The sequence below is a fragment of the Polypterus senegalus genome, chromosome 15, assembly GCF_016835505.1.
Source record: "Polypterus senegalus isolate Bchr_013 chromosome 15, ASM1683550v1, whole genome shotgun sequence".
Classification (NCBI taxonomy): domain Eukaryota; kingdom Metazoa; phylum Chordata; class Cladistia; order Polypteriformes; family Polypteridae; genus Polypterus; species Polypterus senegalus.
The window spans coordinates 136,042,043-136,069,313 of NC_053168.1; the positions used below are offsets into that span (position 1 = coordinate 136,042,043).

The 27,271-nt window shown below is 37.4% G+C and overlaps 1 protein-coding gene across 2 annotated transcripts in view; it reads left to right on the plus strand.

The window, feature by feature from the left end:
* The window catches only part of atp9b (ATPase phospholipid transporting 9B), a 329,584-nt gene that overhangs the window by 107,149 nt on the left and 195,164 nt on the right, over window positions 1–27,271 (plus strand). For both annotated transcript variants that reach the window (XM_039737704.1, XM_039737705.1), the window contains exon 8: window positions 18,622–18,716. In XM_039737704.1, coding sequence (XP_039593638.1) covers window positions 18,622–18,716 — 95 coding nt within the window. The remainder of the gene's footprint in view (window positions 1–18,621; window positions 18,717–27,271) is intronic.

Sequence of the window (27,271 nt, forward strand, 5' to 3'; positions counted from 1 at the left end):
AAGAGATGCAGCACTCATTGGGTAGTGAGATCTATTTAATATAGCCTTGATATTTTTTTTTCATTATCTTTTTTTTATGCATTACAAGTGCCATGTACTTTTTACCAACTGAAACCTCTGATCCAGTTCTCTCACAAATCATTGATTAATATGTGCATTTTACCAGTAATTCCATCACAGTGTTTGTCTGCTGTACAATACATATAGTTGTATTTGTGCAGGCTGTGAATACTAGATGTGTTTTTTCAGGAAAATAATTACTGGCATGCTAATTTCATTGTTAATATAAACCATTAAACGCATCCTCAAAACAAGGGAAGCGACTAAACTAAAGACAAGACGGAAAATTAGCATTTTACTGATGTACTGTTTGAGTTTTCATGACGCACAGTTTGTACAGTTGGCTAGGGGATTACCGCATATACCTGCTGATTCTTCTGAAATCTGTTATGTGATGAACCATTGGAAAACTAGTCAACCATAGACAAGAGCTCTACAAATGCTTAGTGGTCTTGAACTACATTGATCTGCGATATAATTCTCCATGAAATAGATGAATGAGGGCAGCCATTGACAGAAAGGGTAAAGACCCTTTTGAAACGTCTCTTGTGGATAAGTATGATGGAAAATAGATTGTTGAAGAAGATTTATGTTTTTGTTGGCACTGTGGAGATATATTGTAGACCTACTTCACTGTGCTTCCTATTCAACATGTGATTATAAGCAGCTCTGCACCCCCCCCCCATGCTAGGAAATTGAGCTTGTAATTACTGCCCATTTTATACACTTATGGTTGAAAAAGCTGCATTATATACATAATTGCATCTATTTATTTATTTTAACTGAGTTGTCAGATACTAAAAGGGTTCTGTAAAAGGTACCGTGATTAAATATATGATCACTCATCTCATATAACATAATTGCTTCTATTTGTCAGAATCTGACAGGCATAAGTTCAGATTGTTGCTTTAATATTTTCTTTTTTTTTCAGTGATTTAAATTGTCTCTTCAGTTTATTCAAGCGATAGCAAATCCTTAACAATGGGAGCCGTGTTTGAAGATAAGCAAGATCTTCACATGTATTAGTTGCAGTGTTTAGATGAAGCATACTCATTTGCTGGCCACTTTTTTTTATCCAGGTTTTTGCAGCTTATGATGGCTCACTGTAATATGGTCAGTGTTACAGAGCATTGTCAAGAAATTGACTAGTTATCCCCTTTTTTGTGTGTTCAAAATATGAATGTGTAATATTACATGGAAAAGTTGAGTATTATTTAAGTGAGAATAATGCAAACAGAGAGAATGTATTTCATTGAATTTTGATTAAAGTTCTCAGATGGAGCTTTTCATTTACCAATCAGTTCATGTGCCCTTCCTCTTCTAAGGTCACAATCTCTAGGTAGTTGCAGAAAGAGTGGGATTTCAGAGTACAAATGAATGCTTAGGTTCCTGGGATCACTCTCAGTGTTAGGGTGAAGAGGTCAGAAATCTAGGAGAAGCCTCAGAGTCCTACTGTTCTGGATAAATGGGAATCAAATTTAGCTGTGTTAGACTTATTGTTAGGAAGCTCTCTGGGCTTCCCTTACAGGGACTGTTCCAGAAATTGACCACTGGGAGAAGATTCAGGGGTAAACCTAGGAGACCACAGAATATTAAGTAATTTAGTGTATTGGCATTGTACTAGTAGAATGTTAGTAAAACAAGATCTCTGGAAGTGATTGTTTTTAAAACATCATAAATCCCCCCCAGTCTTAATACACACCTGGTACATTACATGCTCAACAGTAAATTCACAGCCTGACTTTGAAGTTCAGAAATATGTGTCAGTGGTGGTGATGTGAGAAAGATGACTTGGGACATTATGTTTCACATATTCAATTAAACTTTCTTTGTCCTAATGGCAAGGTTTCCTTGCCAAGGTCTAGTATACTTGGGTCTAGTCCACTCTTACCTATTATCTGACTGACATTGCCCCATTATCCTTCCCTTTTGCATTGTGGATAGTGAGCCGTAATGGTAAGCCCCAAGCCTAACAGGGCTACATAGTTCACTCCAAAAATACTCAATCTCATGCCGAGTCCAAGAGTGGGACCTGGTATACAGCATTGTTGAGTAATTGGCCTGGTTGTTTTACATATTCTGGTCAAGGTCCCCTTACATTTAATTAGAACCTTTGTAAGGGTCAAACTGTGAATTGCTATTTGACGCCATCGCTTAGAAAAATGTGCACATGGTTATTCCTATCAGGTATACTTATCTCCATACAACAGACACTTGAAGGTTCATTGGTGTTTGCCAATCGTGTCTACATATGCTTTGTGGACTTGGAAAAAGCTTATGAACATGTGCCCTATATTATTTTGTGGAAAGAGCTACAAGAATGTATGGTTCTGCTGCTGCATTTGGCCTTTGCATTTCCTGAGCGAGAGTGCTTCCATAACAGTATCCATGAGCATTGGACTCTGCTAACAGTATGTCTTATATCATCTCCCTGTTCATTATTGTATCATAGACAGGATATAAAGTTTCATCTGAGGTTAGTAGGTTTGGGGATAATGGGTAGGCTGCAATCCCCTTGTGTCTTGAGATAATGAATTGCGCTCTGCCTCATCAGGCTGTGATCTCTGGAACACTGAATACTTGGTAGCTTATTGGAATTTGCTAGGTTTGTCTACATGTGCTTTGAGAATTTGGAAAAAAAGCTTGACATGTACACCATAGTATCTTTTGGAAGGATCTGCAAGAGTATTGAACAGCTCACAGTTGAGTATAATGCTGTTGGGATAATAATTAGCACTAACAGGAAGAAGAAGGTGGTGTTTTGTCTGCAGATAAGGGGCAGGTAGGTGGAGCTCAAGTACCTGGGAGGAGTCTTCACAATTGAGCACGGAGGTAAACTACGAGACTTGCTGAGCAGCAGTTTTCAAACTTTTTACCAGACTGTTGTGCTGCAATGGGAGAAGACTGCAAACAAAGCTTTCCATTTACGCTTTCCTTATCTCTATGGTCAAGATCACTGGGTAGTGCCTGAAAAAATTTGATCATTGATATAAGGGGCTGAAGTGAGATTCCAGCATATGCTTGGTTGGCTATAATTCTACCTGACAGGGTGAGAATCCTGGCAGTATGAGAGGGCCTTTAAGTAGAATCGCTGTTTCACCGGATTGAAAGGAGCCAGTTTAGGTGACATGTGGTTAGCTTGTCCCCTAGGTGTCTCCCACAGAAAGTACACCAGGCACAGTTCACTGGGAAAAGACCAAGGAACAGGCCCAGGGCATGCTAATGTGATTATACTGGGTGACTTCCAAGGAAATCCTGAAGAAATTTGGAGACGAACTTTCAAAGTGCCCGGAAATTGGGTTTAATAGCATTTGTGATTGAGTAAGGAAGTGTACGTTACCACTGAAATGTGTTAGGACGCAAACCTGGAAGAAGTCCACTATTCACGCCTGTACAACAAGGTTCAAAAATAAGATTGCCGTCAGGCTAAGTAGGATTTAGGCTGCAAGGAAGGAATTCCGTCCTATGATAAGTTTGGTGAAGGACAGAATAGCTTCTTCCAGCAGCTACAGGATTTATAGGTGTAGGACTAGAAGGGGCAGAGACAGCAGCTCTCACTGAACGTCTTCTCAATGCTGTGGAGGGACCAAGAGAGGAGACTGTTAGTGCCGGTGCCCTCTCTCAACCCAGAGCGGTAGTACCTAACTCAGATGAGCCCAGAGAGTGATCCTCAGAGGCACATATATGATACGGGTCATTCATGTCCCTTTTGCACTAACCTCAGGAAACGGGTCAAACTCTGCTAAGTCTGTTTTCTAGTTTTATTTTCAGCAACATTTTCCTGAAGGATCCTGGTTCTGGATTTATATGGCCATGTCTCTCTTGGTTCCTGCTTCATACTGTATATAGAAACAAAGGCAATAGGAACATTTCCTGGGAGGATGAATTGATATCATGATCATTGATTGGTTTATAAAAAGTCTTTTCTCTCATGTAAATTTTAAACATTTTTTTATTATAAAAAATATCTTTTTTACAGTATAAATCAAAAGTCCAATTGTCCATAGAAAAACTCTAAGATGAATTCTATATTCAGATAAACTAAGCAACTTTGTTCTCTAGTGACAATGTACTGTATATAAAGAAGTAAAAAGCTGTAAATAACAGGCATCATGCGGTATAAATCAATAAAAAGCCAAACATTAAAACTGAATCAAAACTAAACAGCAACAAACAGAGGAACTGGCAACATAGTAATTCCATAGATCTGTTCCAGGCTGTCTGGAAGTGAAGGGGAAATGCATTTAGGACTGAAGCCAGGAAGGACTAGTTTACAAAAATAATGGTGTGAATCTGGAATAAACTACTGAGACATGAAGCAAAAACCTTGAAAATCTTTAAGAAGAATCTCGACGAGATATTGGAATAGTTTAGCTATTAGCTAAACAAACGAGCCCGATGGAGTGAATGGATGATCTCCTCTTGTTTGTCAAATCTGTTATGTTGTATCATTTCATGAAATTACTTTTAAAGTAACTTGTGTTTTAGTTTCCTTGCTTGTAATGGAAATAGTAACACCTGGAACTAGACTACCAGTCAGGTTATTGTTATTATAACAAGTAGAAAAGCAGGAATTATTGTCTGCACAGTAGATGGGGTGCATACTCCTTTGTATATACATTAAGTATATATCCTTCATTAAAATGTCTCCTGTTGTATACAGCAGTTGTTTAATTGATGCTTCTTTAGTGGCTTCCTATTAGTAAAGGTGAAAGTGTGCACGTCTTAACAAGGAGTGCTGCCTCATTTAGGGTTCAGTTTCTGCTTTGAACCTAGTAAACACCGTTTCACAAAAAACAAGTAATAGAAGAAGGGTGTTTGGGGCAGAAAAAAAAGATGTATCAGTTTTAATAACTGGTTTTTGAACTCTGTGTTACTTTCTGTTTAAACAATTTCATTTCAAGATTGTTCTTCCATATTCAGTTTCTGTGTGAATTATGGCTACAAGAGACATGCGTCAGTCGATTAAAAAAACAAGTTTTAATTACAATTTTTTTTTTTTGTCTGTTTTAATCAACAAAATAAATCTGAGTCTAGTTTAGCCATGTACCAGGTTACAAGGATTTCCTGTTGTAAGCTTATATGAGTGTTTGGTAGAATTTGTTTTAACGGGAAGTCTTCCGTTAAAGCAAGTGACATGCAATTTTTAAACCCTGCAAATGAAAGATTCATTAATTTAGCATGCACTGAGTGGAAACACAATTACTAAGCAAAGGCAAGGGTGCAAGCTTGTTGGAAAGAGTATTGTGTGAAAATGCCACCTTCATGTCAGATATGGTTTCAGGTGCTTCTCTCTCAACCATGTCCTTTGAAACTGTTAGCTTTGCAAGCTGCTAAATATACAGGCATTAATGAATAAAATATGGGGACCTGCTAGACTTTACTTACATCAGGGTCCAGGTACTTTGATTGTGACACCAAATTCATCCGGACTTGGGCACCCAAACAAAATGTACTTGTTGGCAGTTTGTCAGAATGCCTCCTGTCACATAATCCTCTTCTTAATTTCCCCCCTCCTACTACTGACACCCTTTAGTGTAAGGGGAACTTTTCTTCTTAGTTGGCCACTGCTGTTCAACTTTGTGACAGACTTATCTGTGTGCTACCGTGAGCAAGCATTATACAGACTTCTTTTTGATAATGTTTTATTTATGTTGTCAGTATTTGAGCAAAATATATATTAAATAATAATATTACATTGTATTCCTTGAATTTAAAGAAGCAGGCTTTTAATGCCCATTCAAAATTAATGTTGGATGAAATTACCATTAAAAAAGCACAATTATTTACATTTCAAACACAGGACCCAAAGCTTTCATGCTTCTTATGCTATTTTTATATAATGAATCTTCTGATATAATACGCTACCGTGGCTGTTTGTTTGTCTGTCCAGGGTTTTAAATCACTTGTAGTTCACAAACCGTTTCACCTATTGACTTGGAATTTGGTACACCTATACTACGTGACGTCTACTATGCACTTTCGGGGTGATGATTTTTATTACTCTTTTTATTTTTATTTTATTTTATTGTAGAATCAACTCTTGGCAGCGCAGCAGGCGCCGTCTGGCGATGCATATGGGCACCGTTCTCATTCCCTACCACCTTCGCTAATCATTTTTGAGGCAGATTGAAGTGCCAGCTTAAGTGAAAAATTAAAGAAAACGTCCTAAGTAATTGCAACACAAAAACGTACTTAATCAGTTTTAATGTGAAAAGATGCCGACGAAAGAAGAGAAGCAGCGGGACGCTAGGGTGGAGAAAAGAAGTGCTGCTCGGGAAGCAGCAAGCGCATCAACCTCTGAGCAAACGAATGGTAAACGTACAGAGAAAGAGGAGGAAAACTATCAGTCAAGTGGATTCACTGCACATTATCGTGCAGTACGCCGTTACTGGTAGTATTATAATTGTTTGTGTCAGCTTGATAAGGAAAGGACTTAACATGTTCTGTAGCCTAATCAAGCATCTGCTTCTTATGATCAGCCAGTGTTAACAGAAATTCATATACAGTATGTGTTGCAGCTTTGACTAGTAAAATGAAACATTTTAATTTTAACACGAGTCATTGCTTAAAAAGATCTACCTACTCACAGAAATACTGAGATGAATCAAAATTCTTCCATCCTTTAAAAGCTTGTATTCTGTACTGTTCTATGGGAGATTTGTAATCTTTTTTTTAGCGCCTCTAACTCAATCCAGTTTTATGAATTATTGAGTCATTCCAAAGCAGTCTTTCATGTTGATTGTACGTCCACACTTTCCTCAAAGTGTTTAGTAATATTTCACTATTTTGTGTGGTTTGGGGGTGCTTTGGGTTGTTACAATCTTGTAGTCTTATAAAATCTACCTTTATAAATAATTGTAAAAGATGTATGCAGCCGTAATATTGATGTGCAATAAAGAAATGTGCTTAACACACAAATGTTGTTGTTATGTTTTGCTATCACACATTTTCATGCAAAGAATGTAACTCAAAGTGAAGAACTTTAAACAAGAAACAAAACAAAAATTAGAAATGGGTGACTTTTGTATTGTCCTCGTATTTTATGTTGTTTTGATATTTAATTTTATTCTGTGTTTTATTGTTCAGTCCTTTGACTTTTGTCTGTGATAGGCACTTTATAAATACATTTTTATTTTTATTAACTTAATAATAATAATAATACGCTTCATTTTGTATAGCACCTTTCCCATGCTCAAGGCGCTTAGATAAGAATGTGTGAAGGATGCACCGAAAATAACAGATGAGAATTAATTAATATGCACTTACATCGGCGGTTCTCAACCTCAAAAAGGGGGCGCGAAGATGTGAAAAAAAGAAAACAAGAATCGAAAATATGATAAATACATCTATTGACACCAAAACAAATTAACTTAAACTACATTCTGATACTAGAACAATAAATATAGAGTTAGATAAATGTCGATATAAGTTAAGTAGGTATAATAAAACTTATAGCGGTGTATCGGCAGCAAAAAATAGAGGAATACATTTTATTATAGGGAAAAACGTTAGAGGGGTGCGATTAAAACTGTTATGAAAACTCGGGTCGCAAATACTTAAGGGTTGAGAAACGCTGACTTACTGTACATAACACACATATACAAGTCCTTATATATAGATTAATTGTTAAGCTAAACACAATCATTTATATAGTGAATTAATACTACTTACACTATTTCACAATGATTTTTAATAAGTATTTTGGAAAACTCTGTCTTTTCCTGTCTGGGACAGCTGTAGGTTCTCCATAAGCAAGATTCTATATTATGGTTGATAAGTCACCCTTAAATGGCCAAAGTTAAAAAAAGGAAATTTGATGAGATTTATGCGGCCTATTGTTGTTTTCCATGTAGTGTATGATTTCATACACTGTAACTGCATGTTTAAAGGACAGACTTCAACTCACTCGAGTAGGGTATCCCTTACTCTGTAAGTAATGTATAGCATATACAAAACATTTGTCAATATCACCAGAAGGTCAATTGTCTGCATTTAAATTTTAACGCTGGAGGATGTGTCATTATGAAATAGTAAGTGCACAACTTTTAAGTGCAACGATTCTTATAGAAAAGCTGCATTTCCTTAACATCAACAGCATATTACTATTTTCTGGTGTACAGAAAGCCTCTGAAACTAAAAATAAGTAGAAAAAACTTAAACAGGTAGCTTAAATGACATCATCCACAGTGATGATAATTATAGAATTTAAGCCGTATTCTGGAATGCACTGTTCTCAGACATTTTTGTTTTCTTACATCTATATCTTTTTTGGAAAAAAAACAAACAAAAAAAAAACAAATTAAATTCATCCATCCATTTTCTTAACTTGCTTTATCCTGGGCAGCACCGCTCAGCGTCCCAGCAAGCATAGGGCTAAAGGTAGGAACAATCCTCGGACAGGGTGCCAGCCCATTGCAGGGAGAACTGACACAGTGACCAGTTTAGCATTGCGAATCCACCTAACTTACATGTCTTTGAGAGCAAGTCATTCACAAACCCTGTTTGAAGCCATACATTTCTGTGAATATAAACTTAAATTGCAGGGTTGGGTTCTGTTTAAGAGCAATGACAACTTATGAGCATCCACTTGGAAGTAATGCAGCGACAAGGAATAAGGAAGGTGGGTAGTTTGGAGCTTATAGACAGAAGAGAGGCTCATCTGTCTGATTTCTCATGTTTTATGTGCCACAGCAGAATGGGGGAACAAGAAGAAAGGCCAATATATTTCTGTTGAACTCTACATACCTGTAAACCCTTCTTATAGCACCGGCTGTGTCAGGCAGCACATTATTGGCTGTCACGGGCACATGATTGATTCTTTGTGCAGTTTGAAACTGGGCTGTAAATTGTCACATATTGTGCAGTGTGCCGTGCCCAGTAAGTTTTAGTCATGAGAATCAACTAGATCTGGCAATGAAATTGGCAACTGCTGTTAAGATTGATATCTCCTCCGACTAGAAGTCGTAAAATATGACATGTTACTGGTAACATCTTTATCTAGATATGCATAAAGTAAAAAGAGCAGCTGTCATAGCACTGATCCCGAGAGGCACCATTTTTAACACTGCCTAATTCAAAAGAAGGTCTTCTCACTATAACCCTTTTCTTTCTTTGTTGGAGTCAATTCTACATCCATTGGCACATTGTCCCTCAAACCCCCTACTTGCTTAAGGGTGATCACTAGCCTCTTGTGTGCTGTTTTATGATAAGCATTGTGAAAATCAAAATGAGTAATATCATAGGCGCCTCTCTAGTCAAATGTCTTTATTGCTTCTTCAGTGAATTCAGGCCTATTATTGAAACATTATTTCACTCATCTAAAACAGTGTTGACTGACCAATAACACATCTGAACTTTTTATAAGTGCCACACATAAGCTGTTCAGTAACAACTTTAAGCAGTCCAGGAAGATTTCTATCTGGTCTGGAGAATTTCTTAAGAGACTTTTCACTCCTAGTTGCATATCTGTGCACTCTCCATATCTCTTAGTACCTTCTGAATGGTCCTTCTAGCTATAGGGATATAATCGTATTCTTCACATGTGAAAACTTACCAAAAATCAGAATTTAGATGATATGCAATTTCAGTTTTGGTATATTTTACTACAACAGTATTGAGTATATCTCTTCAGATCAACGTTTTCTATTTGTTGGAATATTCCTCACTAAATACTCTATATTATACCAGTATCCTTTTTAATCATTTTCATTGTGTCCTTATAGTGGCAGTTATTACTCTTCTACATTTTATGCATGCTGTTTTTTTTTTCTTAGTTCCTTATTTATCCTTTTTGGATTTCTCTTTAATTTACTGATTTTTTTTTTTTTTTAGCATTTCCGAATAAGCTTACCTTGCATAATGCATCAATTACTCTTAAACCTACTAGACCGTTTTTCGGCCGTAATCATATGCAAGATTTGATCCCGCTTGTTTATTTAAGGTGTTGCCACATTGGCTAATAATATGCCTTACTGATGTTAAATTTAGCAGTCTTGCTCTGAATATGCTTTGTATATTTTACTCTGCAAAATTTATTGTATTATGATTCCTGGATCCTAGTCGCATTATCCCAACTCTTAAGTTCTACCCTGATTATTAATAAGTGAGAAATCTAGACAAGCTTCTTCTGTCACTAGCGCTTCTACTGTATTGTTTTCAATCTCCATCGCTGATATTAATGTGATGTATTTTCCAGGTTTATATCCAGGGTTTTTTTTTTGTCTTTATATAGTACACATGTTTTTAATGTTTAATTGACAACATTAAAAACACTTGCTGGGACCTCAAAATAAATTAAAATAATCAAAAGTTAATAGGACAGACTGCAATATTAAGAGGAGTTTGAATCTGATTCTCAACTGTTTTTACTGACAAAACAAAAACTTCATTGTAAACCCTTCTGCCTATTATACAGGCTGGAAAGCTCATGCGTCATACACATTGTGTTCCTTACTATTCTGCTAATCAATGAAGATTAATCTTACAAGAAATGTTGTTGATAATGTAGTGCACATTTTTAGGGGATTTTATCAAAGAAATGTATCTCCCTCTGCTTATCTGACCTTAGCCACATTTGTATTTAGTCTTGACATGTCGTTATCCTCTATGACATACCTACTTTCCTCTCATTCATACTTTTCTTAAATTTAAGTGCTAAAACTGTTTATATATAAGTATTTGCATTTACTCTAAAAACTCCTATGAACGATCTTACTATTATTGCAGATCAAGGTGACAAGCGTTTGTCTTTTTCTTTGAAGTCATAAATTCTATACTACAGTCTTGGTTTTATTGTGGCAATGAAAACTAACAGAAAAAATCTTTGGATTCTTTACAATGGTTTCCTTATTCAAATAAAACTGGCAAATGCTTACTGTAATTAGAATGTGACACTTCTTTGTTCCACTTATAGCAAGTTTTGAATGATTAGGTTGTTTTCCGTAATGGATCTAAACTCTTATACTACTGTAACAGAGGTTTTTTTTTTTTTTAACTTTATTGCGCAATTACGGAAGATTTCATCAGTTTGAGTAGATTTTTTTCCCCCTGAATAGCATAACCTGAAATCATTATTTTGAATCCCTTCTGCATTCAGTATATTATGATTTTCACAGGTGAATGTATAATGTTTGAAAGCAGACTGTCCATGACATGTCTTTTGTTAATATTTATTTATTCTGTACATGTACACTAAGTTTCTTCTCTATCAGTATTAGTGTGTAAAATATGAATCCTTTTCATTTTCTACTCTTTTCATCAGCATCTCTTGTCGTTGGCAAAAGCTTACTGTGTAATTGCACTTCTTTACAGTGTTCATGAAAGTGGCCCATTTTAAGAACTGTAGTCTGATGACACAATCAGACAGAAAATGAAGAAAAGTATGGTAATAATGCATATTACTGTACTGGCAGCCATCTAGGTTGGATGAGCTCCCAGTACCTTTAGTAAAACCTCATGTTGAACAATGCAGGAATGTTCAAGTGTAGTTTAAATCCATTACTTTTAATTTTTGTTGTCCTTTTTAATAAACCATAAGTGGATTTTGGAGAACTTTATTTTTGTTGCCAAACATGGAATACTTTTCATTCTGTTATGATATTAAAGTATAATAGATAGATAGATAGATACTTTATTAATCCCAAGGGGAAATTCACATAATCCAGCAGCAGCATACAGATACAAAAAAAAAATTAAAGAGTAATAAAAATGCAGGTAAAAACAGTCAATAACTTTGAATAATGTTAGCGTTCAACCTCCCTCCCCCCCCCGGGTGGAATTGAAGAGTCATATAGTGTGGGGTCTCCTCAGTCTGTCAGTGGAGCAGGACGGTGACAGCAGTCTGTCTCTGAAGCTGCTCCTCTGTCTGGAGATGATCCTGTTCAGTGGATGCAGTGGATTCTCCATGATTGACAGGAGTCTGCTCAGCGCCCGTCGCTCTGCCACAGATGTTAAACTGTCCAGCTTCATTCCTACAATAGAGCCTGCCTTCCTCAAAAGTTTGTCCAGGTGTGAGCATCCTTCTTCTTTATGCTGCCTCTCCAGCACACCACCGCGTAGAAGAGGGCGCTCGCCACAACCGTCTGATAGAACATCTGCAGCATCTTATTGCAGATGTTGAAGGACGCCAACCTTCTAAGGAAGTACAGTCGGCTCTGACCTTTCTTACACAGAGGATCAGTATTGGCAGTCCAGTCCAATTTATCATCCATAATGTTCAGAAGGTTACAATATTTCTGTATGGAATATAGAAAATAAGTATTTTCTATAATTAGAGACTCTGTATGTATGTATGTATGTATGTATGTACGTACAGTATGTGTATATATGTATATATATGTATATGTATATGTATGTGTGTGTGTGTATATATATATATATATATATATATATATATATATATTGTGAAGGACAGCCGGGTCCCATGCCGGTAGGGACGCCTCTGTTGCTTATGTTCCGGGGGAGCCGCCATGGGAAGACCAATACCTCCCCCGGGACGCTTGGTGGCAGCCTCCTGGCCGTCGGTGATTCCCCAACCACCGCAGGGCTCCATGGGAGATGGAGTCCTCCACAGCTTGGTTGGGGCCCGGCGTGGCCGCTAGGGGAGCTGCCTGCTTCCACAGCCCGGCTGGACGAGCTTTCAGCCCCACCCGGAGGTGCAATCGGGACCAGGTGGTTAATCACCTGGAATGCTTCCGGGTGGGCTATAAAAGGGCCCAGCCACCACCACTCGGAGAGCCAGAGTTGGGAGGAAGAAGGAGACGAAGCTTGCCTGGGAGGAGTGGTGGAAAATTGTAAGATTGTGTTTTTGGGACTGTGTTTGGGACTGTGTTGGGCCTGTGGGACACGGGGAAGGCGTGTGCCCACGGCTGAAGAAAATAAAACCTGTGTGTTTTTGTACACGTTGCCTCTGCGTGATCTGTGCCGGGTCGGGCTATATAGCTTTTACAATATATATATATATATATATATATATATACATATACATACATACACACAGAGTCTCTAATTATAGAAAATACTTATTTTCTATATTCCATACAGAAATATATATATACTGTAATATATATATATATATATATATATTCATATATTCATATATATTCATATATATAATAAAAGAGAGAGACGGATGAAGACTGATTTTTTTTTCCTTCCATTTTCTCCTCTGGTCCACAGTTTAATCATATCTGAATTGTTTGATTTGATTTGTAATTTTAAAGTGCACATTGCAGACTTTTTAATTTGAGAGTATTTTCATACATTTCGGTCACACCGTGTAGAAATGACAACTCCTTTTCTGCATGGTGTGACCAGAATGTCTTCAATGTATGCCATATGTTTTACTGCCTTTTATGTTACATTCTTGAACCCATGAATTGCTATTTCATGACCATCACACATTCCCTTCTGATTCAAGTCACAGAAATGAATATATGGAGGCAAAAAACCTAAACCTTATGGATAATCCTGCTTTAAATATATTTCGATTAGTCAACCCTTGAGAGTTAGGTTAGTTCCCCCCAAGAGATCTTAAATCTTGCATTCTGTTCAAGACTGCTTTGACAAAAGCTAGTGGAGGGGGCATTCAGCTATTTAAGGGTATAAAATGTGTTACAGTATGCCTGCAATGTCTGAAAATATGATTTTAAATAGTTTATATCCACACACCCCAGACGGCGTTCATTCAAACGTTGTACTCTACCTCTTCTTTTTTTTGTGCTTGCTCCACTTAGTGTGCATTCAGCATGATTACTTTTATTGTATGGATTGTGTAGCTAAGTTCAGGGCAGGGTTCTTAATTTGATTTACTTGATTTATTTTAACTTTTATCACTCTTCTATAGGATTTTGAATTAAGAGGAACGTATTGACTTATTGTTATCAGTTATGTTGTATCCTTCTCTTCCTAGTAAGAAATTGTATGCAATACAAAATTATGATCAATCACCACATTTTCTCTATAGAAAAAGGATACATGATACATCCATCCATTATCCAACCCGCTGTATCCAAACTACAGGGTCACGGGGGGTCTGCTGGAGCCAATCCCAGCCAACACAGGGCGCAAGGCAGGAAACAAACCCCGGGCAGGGTGCCAGCCCACCGCAGAGGATACATATTTTTTCATGTAGTTCTTTATAATATAGGCCATTTGGCATAATGGGGCAGTCTTTTGAGTAAATATTAAATTGATCAGTTTTAAAAAAACACTTAAAAGCAGAAATATTGAGAAGGGCAGCTTTTTTTGGTGTGAATTAATTTTAGCACTCAGTATGCTTTAATATCAGTAGTAATCTTTCATTATTTTATTTTTGTTATCAAAGGTTTAAGAAAGCAGAACATTACAGATGCTGAATTGCTGAAAAAAAATTAGAACAAAGACAAAGTGTATATGTTATGAGGTAACATTCAGAATTGCAAATAAAAAAATAGTGGTATTGTATACCCCATTTTTTTTTAGCTATTTACCTATATCTAAAAAAAGGATGAGGAAATTGGTCAATCAGTCAGTCAGAGCTTTGCTGTCACCATCTTGTTTTGAAACAATTATATATGTACGTATGTTTGTGTGTGTGTGTGTGTGTATATTCTAGTAAGAATGAGAGTTAGGCAGCATGTGGATTTGAGGTGGCATTGTAGTAAACCCCTTTAATGATGGAAAGTAATCAAAAATGAAAAGGCACCACAATAGTGCAAAACAATGGCATCTGCCATCAAACAAAAATTTTTAAAGAGGTTTAGAGCTTCTGAATAGAATCTCAGTCATGGGTTTTAATTAAAAGCCAACTTGCGGAGAATCCCCAGAAGGGATTGGGCTTTCTGGACAGGTACGTAAGTGAGGTCACTTGTCTTTTGGCTGTTTGCCCTCTGAACTGCAGATGGAAAACAAAATTGAGCTAGCAACAGTGCTCCCTCTTGACTCGGGGTGGTATTGCTTACCTAGTGAGAGCCCTGAACACAGCAGTGCTAAAATGGCTATGTACAGGGTGACACAGAAAAACGGGAACTTTTGAAAAACCCAATAAAAATAGAAGACATCCAACAAAAAAATTTTATTGACAGCAATTGAACCACAACAACTTGCCTTTTAAGAGACAGTAATCCAAATTATCAATGTCTGAAAATTACGTTCTATAGATGGCGTCCTCCTGTACGTATGCATTCTTCCAATCTGCTGTTGAGGTTCCCCATTGATCGCTGCAACATCTCAGCTGGGATACCACGAATTTCATTGTGTATTCTTTGTTTCAGTTCATTCAGTGTCCTTGGCTGAGTCGTGTAGACCCGACTCTTAAGGTAGCCCCACAAGAAAAAATCACAAACGGACAAATCTGGTGATCTTGAGGGCCAGGGAATGTCACCGAATCTTGAGATGACACGGTTACCGAAACAATTCTCGCACAGCTGCCATTGATTGCCTTGCAATTGATTACTAAATTATTAAATGGCGAGATTGTTTACAGCTCAAGGTCTCTGTTCCGCAGTGCTGCCAACTGCACATGGCTGCCACTACGCATTTCAAAAGTTCCCGTTTTTCTGTGCCACCCTGTATAATGCACATTTTTGTAATAGTTTGATATTGTGCTTTTGCAGTTTGCATCCAAGACTTAGACAGTGTGTTTTAATTGCTGAAAAGAGGCCATTAAAACCTGAGGGTTGCAGCCTACAGTCCATCTTGTGTCTTGTTATATGAATGTCCCTTAACTAAAAATCAATGTAAGGAATTTTGTTTTGTTAATTACTACAAAGCATACAATGCTAAATTAAAAGAAATTCTAAGCATTTTCACGCATACTGTAGATGTTAATCTACAGCAAAAAGTTACCGTGTGTGTGTGTGTGTGTGTTTGTGTGTGTTTGTGTATACACACAGTGGCTGTTGTATAGGGGAGAGAGAGGTTGGGGGCATGCACTGGTAGTGCATTGCTGCACCCACTAAACGACGAGCCACCTGAATTGGAGTCTCAAAGCAGTTAGTGAGTGGTGTGAGGTTTTTTTTTTGGTGGCTGGAGTGCCAATCCTGACACGAACCCCCTCGTTTTCCCTGTAAGTTGGAGGACCTGCTTGCAGGGCTGACTGCAGATTAACATCATACCCAGGACGACACGATTGCAGATTACGGACCCAGTGAAGTAGAGTCACTTCTGGCATTTCCGAAATTCGAACTGGCAGCTTTCTGATTGTCGCCGCAGATCTATAACCTTAGAGTGTCTTTTTCTTCGGAGGTTTTGTTTTGCCAACATTTATGTATTAGCAGTGGGAGGAGAAGTAAAAGGGATGCCGTTTTGCCGATGTGCTCGCCTCGCTTGTGTATTATCGGCCAAGCAAGTTTCTGTTTCCTCGGAGGTGGAGCCTTTACCCCAGTTCCACCTCTCGGTGGACAGACAGACGCTTCCATGCGTAGACATTTATACAGTATATAAGATAAGTAACATAGCTCTGTGGCGCAGTTGTGCCCAACACTCCTTTTTAGATTTGCCTTAACTTTCTGAAATGTGTGACTTTTCACACATGAACAACATTTTAAGAAGAGCTTGATCTTCCCTAAGATAACTTTTCTCAACATCAACAGTGCCTTCTGTATTTTGGACCATCATCTTTCAGCATGACCCAACAGCATTTCATCTTCAAATCTTGGGCTGTTGGTCTGCCATCCTCTTGCAGTATCCTCTCTGATACTAAGCAGAATTCACAGATCCTACAATATGGTAATCCATCTAGGTCCTGATACAGAAAGGCATTCTCAAATTGCCATTACCATGCTTGAGAATTTTGGCTAATAAATTTGAAAAATAATACTTTTTGATCATTGTTCAGAATCTCATTTTGGGAAAGGTGAGGCTAGCACTTAATGTTGTTATTGGTTCAGTTGAGTTTTCCGTGCTGCTGCTGTTGTTGAAACGTTTTTTTCTGAAGGGTTTCTGGAATTTCTTTTAAATTGTGCACAATGTGCCTTTTAGAATATGTATGCTGACAATTTCATTTGGAAAATCATGGCCAAAATGAGTCTAATGAACATTTGGTAGGGCAGGCCTAAGCTAGTTTGATTGCTAACCCAATTATTGAAACCTCTAACCCTAATTAACCATTTAACAGAAATGAGTTCAATAAGAGGGCGATAGCTTACCTTGCACATCAAACACATGTATTACTCTGATGTATTTTTGTCAAAGAATTTTCCCTTATAAGATTCCTTCACAGAAAGATCTGACTAATTAATTGTGGTATATAGGCAGCAATGCCGAATGTCTTGCAAGCGGGAAATGCGTTTTCATAGTTGTGTATGCCATTATATTTAAAGTAATCAACTGGTGCCCTGTCCAGAGATTGTTCCTGCCTTTGTGCCCAATGCTTGCTGGGTTAGGCTCCAGCAAAATGAATAAATGAAACTGTACATTTTGCTCTTTTCAGCATAAGTAAGCTTCTGTCTCAAGACTTTGACTGGGATTGCCATGGACTTATTTCTGACCAAAAGGGATCAAAAGCAGCTGTTATGGATGCTAGAAAAAGATAATTAATGTTTAAAGCTCTAATGCTTTGCCATTGTTTTTTTTTTTTTTTTTTTTTTAATTCTAACATGAGTGTTACCCGAGCTATTCTGTAACATTTCAGTAATTATTTCCTGCTCTGATGCTGATCTTTCTGATCATCAAATACGTCATTATGATAGCAATTAATGAGAATAATTCATAATTAATTGCAGAATTTTGGGATTTGAGGGGTAAACAGCACATCATCATCTCATAACAGGCTTAAGTTTTGAGTTTGGTATTTTTGCGTCAAGATGTTTCAGCTCTACACTGTCCTAAAGAAACTGTGACACACACATACATAGACAGACACGTACCCATCATCGAGATATGTTTTTGGTATCAGGGAACCCTAAAATGGGGATCAACATTTTTGACGAATCTAAAGCTTTCTCTCCTCCCCCATAGACGATAAGTTATGATGGGGAGGACGCAAAGCAATAATATTGATAATGTTCTCAGGTTGTAGTACCACTTTCAGGGCGGTGAATTTTAGTATCTACAGTAAGATGATTAACAATAAAGGACAAGGGTCAGGCTTAGTTCCTGTCATTGACACATTCCGTTATCTAAAGCAAAATATCTCTGCTTTGTACAGATACGGAAACGATTTTACAGTGCATCTAAAGAAATTTGAGAAGATGTTCATTTTGAAGGGCAAGAATATAAAATGAAAACATTCATTCAAATAAAGAAAACAAAAAATGTAACACAAAAGAAAAAAACAAAATAACAGAACATGAAATCAAATTGATATGGTAGCACTGTTCTCCAACTTTGGGATTTACTTCTTCTTCTTGTTCTTATTCCTCTTCTTGTTCTTCTTCTTGTTCATCTTCTTCCTCTTCTTGTTCTTCTTCTTCTTCTCTTCTCCTGCTAGGGGTTGCCATTCACTGCTATTTATTAATATTTTTCTGCTGTTAAAGTATTTCTTGCATAGGTTCTTTGAACAGTCAGCTATTGTGCATCAGTTATTAAATGGAGAATAGGCTGAATGTGGATATAACAGTACTCATTTTTTATTTTTAGGTTCATGTTTCATTCGTACTGATCAGCTGGATGGTGAGACTGACTGGAAGCTTAAGATTGCTGTAGGTTGTACACAGCGATTGCCTGCATTAGGGGTAAGTGGTGTTCAGTGTTAGTCTGTATGTTACCTTGTATTTTTTATGTAAATATTCCTTATACTGCGTGTGTTTTTATAATTTGTAACCTGTAACCCGTTCTGTGGAGTTGAACTCCTCTGGTGTTTTTTTCAGGCACCAAAGACCAAGGTTTAAATGTCTATATGGAGTTTGTACATTCTGCTCGTCTTTATGTGGATTTTCACTGATTCCTCTGGTTTGAGTAGGTTTGGGTCACGAATCAATCTATGTCTTTTTTCACATTGTTGTATGACCATCCATCCATTTTCATAACCCTCTTATCCAGGACATGGTCACGGAGTGTTGTATGTCCGTTTTCTATAGTTCATTAAGATAATGAAGGGGGAATAAATAATCTTTTCACTGCTTATAAAGTTTTAACAAGCTAGAGCTGTTCTTCAAAGTTACACCTGAAAAGAATTGGATGACTTTTTCAACTGAGTGAACAACAGTATAAAACTCTCATAATTAAAAGGGAAGTTTTCTTTCATTTGAAACTCCGAGCTTGTGTATTTTTCCGCACAAATTAATCAGTGCTACAATGTTTAAAACTTTCCATATATATTAAAAAAAAAAGAAAATGTAATGGTTTTTTCTTTTGTTATTTTTCCTTGAATGTTAAGTTCAAGCAGTGTTAGCCACTACTATCTCAACAACAACAACAACAACATTTATTTCTATAGCACATTTTCATACAAATGATGGAGCTCAAAGTGCTTTACATAATGAAGAAAGAGAAAAAAAGACAAAATAAATAAGAAAATAGAATCAGGTAACACTAATTAGCATGAAAGTAAGGTCTGATGGCCAGGGAGGACAGAAAAACCAAAAAAAAACTCCTGACCGCTGGAGAAAAAAATAAAATCTGCATGGGGTCCGAGGCCACAAGACCACCCAGCCCCGCTCTAGGCATTCTACCTAACATCAATGACCTCAATCAGTCCTCATGGAAGAACTTGATGATGACGGTCATCTGGACTTCTGGCCTTTAATCCATCAATGGAGGGACATCACGGTGCCCTGATCAGGTGGTTGTGGTGGCGCAGATCGCCACCCCAGAAAACCGGATAAAGAACAGAAGAGAAAGTAGGGATTAGTATGGATTATGGAGCCACCAGGAATGATATTGATAATTAAATGCATATACAGAGTATCAGGATTTTAATTACAGTGAAGCCATGTTAAAGTAATGTGTTTTCAGCAGTTTTTTTAAAGTGCTCGACCGTATCAGCCTGTCAAATTTCTATCGGTCAGCTATTCCAGATTTTAGGTGCATAACAGCAGAAGGCCGCCACACCACTTCTTTTAAGTTTAGCAGACTCTCATTTGAAGATCTAAGGTTAGGATTTGGAGTGTAAGGTGAAAGACATTCTGAAATATAAAATGGAGCAGATTATTTAAGGCTTTGTAAACTATAAGCAGTATTTTAAAGTCAATTCTAAATGACACTGGTAATCAATGTAGTGACATTAAAACTGGCGTGATGTGCTCGGATTTTCTTTTACTAGTTAAGGTTCTAGCAGCTGCATTCTGCACTCGTTGCAGTCGATTGATGTCTTTTTTTGGTGGTCCTGAGAGGAGTGCGTTACAGTAATCTAGTCAACTGAAAACAAAAGCGTGAACTCATTTCTCTTGTAATTTCTGTTTTTAAGAGGCCTAACTTTTGCTATATTTCTTAAGTGAAAAAATGTTGTCCTAGTAATCTGATTAATATGTGATTTAAAATTCAGGTCAGAGTCAATAATTACCCCTAAATTCTTTGCCTCCGTCTTGATTTTTATTCCTTATGCATCAAGTTTATTTCTAATAACCTCATTATTCAATCTCAACGAAACATCGATCGCTTATAGTCTTTCTAAACAAACATGCAGCATTTTTGTGAACTTTATATACTCTGTAACAGAGATGCTAAAGCAAAGTGTGGGGGGTGGCAGCGGTGGTCTTACATTTTTTTTGTTCTTCTTGAGCTTGTGAGCTTGCAATAAAAGTACAGATTAGCACAAGATGTGCAGGTATCCTTTGCAATCCAGTAACATTTGAAATGTTTTAAAGGCTCTGAAAACTTTTGCAAAGCACTATTTGTGGATGTGCCGAATAGATAACAAATTCCATTTTTTGAGTTTGCTCATAAAGTTGTTTTTACTTACTGCAAAAACAAATGCATTCAAACAAAAAATAGTGCATTTTAATTGTATACTTGCAGCAAATGTCAACACCAGTGAGTAATGTTCATATTTATAAGCAGAATCTGCATGCACACAGTTCCCAGAGATTGTGGAATTACTTCACGTTTTTATTCATTTCTAAATTAAAAAACCAACTTGTTGTAGCTGTTAGTGGAACTTCTTGCTTAATTAAGTGGCTTTCCTTTCTTCTTTGTCTGCAGTCTCAGTTGTTGGTGGTTTTGCTTCTCTCTTCAGATTGTGAGAGGTCTTGTTTTAGTGTACAGACATTTTACTCAACCCTCTGTATTTTTACTTCTGTTTTTATTCACTTGCTAAAAATGATTGTCCCTTAATTGCTCCCATTTTTAACCAGCTAAAATGATCTACAGTACACATAGCAAGGTATAGAGTTGTGGAGTAGCCCGACTCAGGTTTATTTTCACCTCTGCATCTTCCTCCAAAAGAAATGGTTTGAATATCATAAATTTAGAAAACAAGAGAAGAAAGTTGAGCGATTGAGAGGAACTAATGCATTCCAGTTTACAAAATAGTTTTTGTTGATTTTTCTCATAAGGAAAATACTCAAAGGAAAATATGTCTGATACTTCTCAATGGGAACAATAATAAGACCACTTTCCATTAACAGCGACGATTATCCTCTAATTAATCCATTGGCCTCACTGGGACTGTGACTGCCAAGTCAAAAGTTTTCTTTCCCTTTTAAACTTTCTTCCTTTTTAGTCATTCTGGTGTGTGTGTGAGTGCATATGCATTTTTTTTTGTATTTATTTAAAGAGCTTCTGTAAAAAAAAACAAATTTCCACCTGGGCTTGTGTGTGTGTGTGTATCTGTGCTTATTTATCTATCAATTTATGTATTTACTTATTTAAAAAGCTTCTGTAATTATCCAAATCTTCCCCTAGGGACAAAAAAAAAAATCTATCTATCTCTCGACATCTCTCAGCAAGCAGCCCTCCAAGAACTGAGTTCGAGACCCTTGACTTTGGCAAACTCTTGAGTGTTTCACAGCTATCTGTCTAGCTCAGGGGTCCTCAATCACGGCCCTGGAGAGCCACAGTGGCTGCAGGTTTTTGCTCCAACCCAGTTGCTTAATAAAAAGCACTTATTGCTAAAGTAACACTTCTGCTTCACTTTAGTGATTTTGAGCGCTTATTGCTTAATTTTGTCTTAAACAGCTATTTTAATTGCTCCTTATTATCAATAACATGCAAATGACAAGAGAGAGCAGCATTTCTCCATTTAGCTTATTTACATTTATACCTGTGTGTATTTATTGGCACTACTGGGTTTAATTAAATACTTGGAAGAAAAATGAAGAGAAAAAAGTGAAGGACTGAGAATTACTCGTCCATTTTCGCCTTCAAATCATTTGCATGATAGAAAGGGAAAGATAGGATAGGAGAATGACCTGACATAACAGAGTTAATTTAATTTCATAGCTTGTTAGTGCTTTACTGGCAAGAATTGCTTTCTAATTAAGCAACCAGGTCAGAACAAAAACCTGCAGCCACTGCGGCTCTCCAGGACTGGGATTGAGGACCCCTGGTCTAGCTGGTAATGCCATCTACAGTACCATCATGTCTTGTCTTACCTTAATAGGTCTTATTGAGTAGAATTTATTTTTTAACCAGCAATAATAGCTGGTGCAGTGGGTAGCGCTGCTGCCTCGCATTTAGGAGACCTGGGTTCACTTCCTGGGTCCTCTCTGCGTGGAGTTTGCATGTTCTCTCCATGTCTGCATGGGTTTCCTCCCACAGTCCAAAGACATGCAGGTTACATGCATTGCCGGTCCTAAATTGTCCCTAGTGTGTGCTTGGTGTGTCTGGCGCCCTGCCCGGGATTTGTTCCTGCCTTGTGTCCTGTGCTGGCTGGGATTGGCTCCAGCAGACCCCCGTGACCCTGTGTTAGGATATAGCAGGTTGGAAAATGACCGGCAATAATTGTACTAAACTCCCATTTTCTTAGAGCAGCATTGTGCTGTATGGTTTTGATTGATTGTTGTACTAGTGTTGTGAAAAGTGCTCAGGTAATGTAATCATATTCTGAAGGAGAATAATACATTTATGGAAGAGAGAGTTGTTGTTGCTTTTTATTTTAAACAAAATACCCCAGACATGAAACTGTTCAGCATCACATTTCAAATGTATGAGAAGATGTGCAAATTTCATCAGGGAGGATGACTGGGCTTTTTAAGTTTGCTGTAAGTATTTTAAACTTAATCAGAGAGATCATAAATTGTCTTTGACCAAAAATTCCTACTTGAGGAAGGTATACAAATGGTTTCCAGTTTTAGCAAGTCAAAAAGAAGACATCTGAAGATTTGTAAAATTGTGGAAGTGTAGTAAACATTATGACTTTACATTCAAGTCACTTTTCCTTTTTTGTAGAGTTGCTTAAACTTTTTAAAATTGAGATAGTTAAGTAGAAATTTGAGAAACCCACTTTCCTGCAGTTTTCTTAGAGCTGATCATTTTTGCAATTGTTTAAGAGTACCTGAAATATGATTTCCGTCTCTCTAAGACCTTGCCCTGGATAAGTGGGTTAGGAAAACGCTTCGTTGATTTCCTTCTCTTGTTGCAAATTTTCTCATTTGGGCATTTGTTGATAATATAGTTTTTCACCTTAATACATCAAAGCAAGAATTTAAAAAAAAAAAAAAAATAAAGATTATTTTAATCAGACACATCTTCTGAAGTGTTGAAGAGAACATTTCAGTTAGTCAGACTTTTCTAGAATATCCTTTGAAGAGTCACTGTTCCTTTCCAAAATAACATCGGCAATATTACAAACCACCACCACCACCACGAAATCAGTTAGGCAGATCTAGCCAGTATAATAAAGACATATTTTCTACATATATATTTCTTCATAGCTGTTTACCACTGATTACTAATAGTGAATGATATTTTTACATGAGCGTCATACACAGGAAACAAAATACAGCTGTGAAGTTTATAAGCGACAGCTGGCTATATGGTTTACACATATTTATTTCTCTAATTTAGGCTGATGGAATTGAAATTAGATTTGAAATAGCTTTTCAGCTTACCGTAAATAGTTTACAGTTGGAAAAGCACTTTTGTTTTTCTTTAATAAATGTTATTTTTAATAATACCAGCTTAATTTGTGTTGTAATTCTAAAGACTGTTGATTAACCGGATACCACTTGGCCGAAAGAAACAAATGTCAATTTCTGGTCGATTATATGTAGCAAATGTAGATATCTTAAACAGTGCAGCGTTAATTATTTATTAGTTATTTTTAAATAAATATTTATTATGACACAGTGGACAATAGTGTGGAATGACAAATTGGTTTTGGGGAATGTGCTCAATAATGTCCTGGTTACCATGCGATACAGTTCTCCTTTATCGTGTTTTGCTCATTTGCAACTTTATGTTTGTTTTTTTAATGCATGCACCATGAATTTTAGTCTTTGTTTATATACTTTGTTTTTTTGCTGTGGTGAGGTGTACTTTAATATTATGGTATACATAAGCAGGACCAATTCAGGTTCTAGCTGGAAATCCAAGCAGTGTTTGTTTCTCACAGACATTGAAGCAGCAGCTTTAATATCTTAATGATTTCTCGGCTGGTGATTTGAGCAGGAATCGCTAGGCCTCTGCTTTCATAGTCTTGAATGGAGTCACTGCTCATCATAAGCCCTCTGCTGCCACCATAGGGAACAGAGCAACATGATGAGGCTGCAACTACATTTAGATATTTTCAAAGCCAGCAGAAAAATTTTCCTAAGAAATGTAGTTTAAATTTCCAGTTTCATTGCTTTACGCACGTTCCCCAGAAACATAACTCTTTGTAGAAGCATTTTAGTTTACCTGCGGTTTAATGAATAATACCAAATTAGTGTAAGAGTGTCATATTGTCAATGCATTGCTTACATTACACAGTATGTACTGTATTTAGTTTGAAAATAGAGTGATATAGATAGATAGATAGATAGATAGATAGATACTTTATAAATCCCCAAGGGGAAATTCACATACTCCAGCAATAGCATACTGATAAAAAAACAATATTAATTAAAGAGCAATAAAAGCGCAGTGCAAGTTAAAAAATGCAAGGTGGAGAGTGTGAGGCAGGTATAACAGACAATAACTTTATATAATGTTAACGTTTACCCCCCCGGGTGGAACTGAAGAGTCGCATAGTGTGGGGTCTCCTCAGTCTGTCTCTGAAGCTGCCCCTCTGTCTGGAGATGATCCTGTTCAGTGGATGCAGTGGATTCTCCATGATTGACAGGAGTCTGCTCAGCGCCCGTCGCTCTGTCACGGATGTCAAACTGTCCAGCTCTGTGCCTACAATAGAGCCTGCCTTCCTCACCAGTTTGTCCAGGCGTGCAGCGTCCCTCTTCTTTTGCTGCCTCCTCAGCACACCACCGCGTAGAAGAGGGCGCGCCACAATCGTCTGATAGAACATCTGCAGCATCTTATTGCAGATATTGAAAGACGCCAGCCTTCTAATGAAGTATAGTCGGCTCTGTCCTCTCTTGCACAGAGCATCAGTATTGGCAGTCCAGTCCAGTTTATCATCCAGCTGCACTCCCAGGAATTTATAGGTCTGTACCCTCTTCACACAGTCATCTCTGATGATCACGGGGTCCATGAGGGGCCTGGGCCTCCTAAAATCCACCACCAGCTCCTTGGTTTTGCTGGTGTTCTGGTGTAAGGGGTTTGAGTTGCACCATTTAACAAAGTCCTTTATTAGGTTCCTGTACTCCTCTTACTGCTCACTCCTGATGCAGCCCACGATAGCAGTGTCGCCAGCTTAACGCTTGCACGTGGCAGGACTCGAGTTGTATTGGAAGTCCGATGTATGTTGGCTGAACAGGACCGCAGAAAGTCCAGTCCCCTGTGGCGCTCCTGTGCTGCTGACCACAATGTCAGACCTGTTGTATATGTATATGTATGGTATGCATGTGTAAATTATTTTACTCTACTTTGAGTAAATTGAACTATTGAACCTTCAGTTTTACAATTTAGGGACAAAGGCTTACATTGACCTTAATGATTTAAAATTCCTGCTTTGCACAGAGTTTAGTTTCTATTTTCTTTTTTTTTTTTTTTTTATCTATGACAGAACATGAAAGTCATTTGAGTCATTTCATATTCTGCTATCATGCACATGCCATTTTTCTAGATATTCTTGAATGCCACCTGCTGGATTGATACCCCACAGCTGTGTGGTCTTCAGAAACTGTGTTCACAGCTGTATGGAATAGTAAACACCCTGAACTATATGTTGAAACATATGGTTTTCTGTAAGAGCGTTTATGAAAAGCAGACATGTCAACAAATCGTGTGCACCCCCTTTATAAAATAAAAACAGATTGTTTTGTGTGTGTTCTGCATAACCTTGCTTTGCATGTGTATACACCAGCGCACATGTGAGTGTTCATTTGTGTCATCCGACTGTTCATTCATTTTTGTAACTGTCCATACACAGTGTCTCAGCATCCAAAGTAATGCAGCGACAGCTGGGCTAACCTCTCGCACAACTTCTTGAAGTCGAATGCCGCAATTTGATTATGGAAGGACCTCCTGACTGAGTAATTCAATCATACAGTACATGCAGGAGTATAATACCATTCATACCTGTCAGTCATCACTTTGATTTCTCTATCTATCAGATGTAATGGATTGTGGGCATCTTGTGTTGACATGAGCTGTCAGTCCCATCATCTGCACAGTACTGTAACCTTATCCACTGTGACACCCAGAATAAATAAACCTGCAGACCTTCAGTGCTTTTCTTAAAGAAGAGATGACACTACCAAAGATGATCACTTCAGATTTTGTTGTCTTCCCAAACCACTTAATGTGATCAGAGAATTAAAATTTCAACAAGTCATTTAATGATAGCTGCACTGCAAGGACTGTTAACACCCAGGTTAGGTTTCCTGTGGTTTCGCAGTCATATCTAAGGCAGTGTTTATCTGGCCGCATGCCATTTCTAGGACATTCTACTCTGTTTTATGTGATCAGGTGAATTTATTACTGACTGTGAGGTCATTGTGATTTTCAATAATTGGAGGCTTGCTGATTTATTTTAAAAGATCCATAAAGCAGTAAACAATACCATTTACATTTAATTAGTTTTATTGAGCCGAGAGCCATTTTATTTGCAATGAACTTCATGTTATGATGAAGGACATATTTTAATGATCTTTTAGTAAGATGAACAAATGTTGCCCTTGACCTGACAGAGGTGTTTTCTTTTCCCCTTATTGATGACATAGGAGACCATTTGGAAATTATGACTGTCAAAGAGAGCAAAGTGAAAGTCATTACTATTGTATTATTCAGCAATATATTTGAACGAGGAAATAAA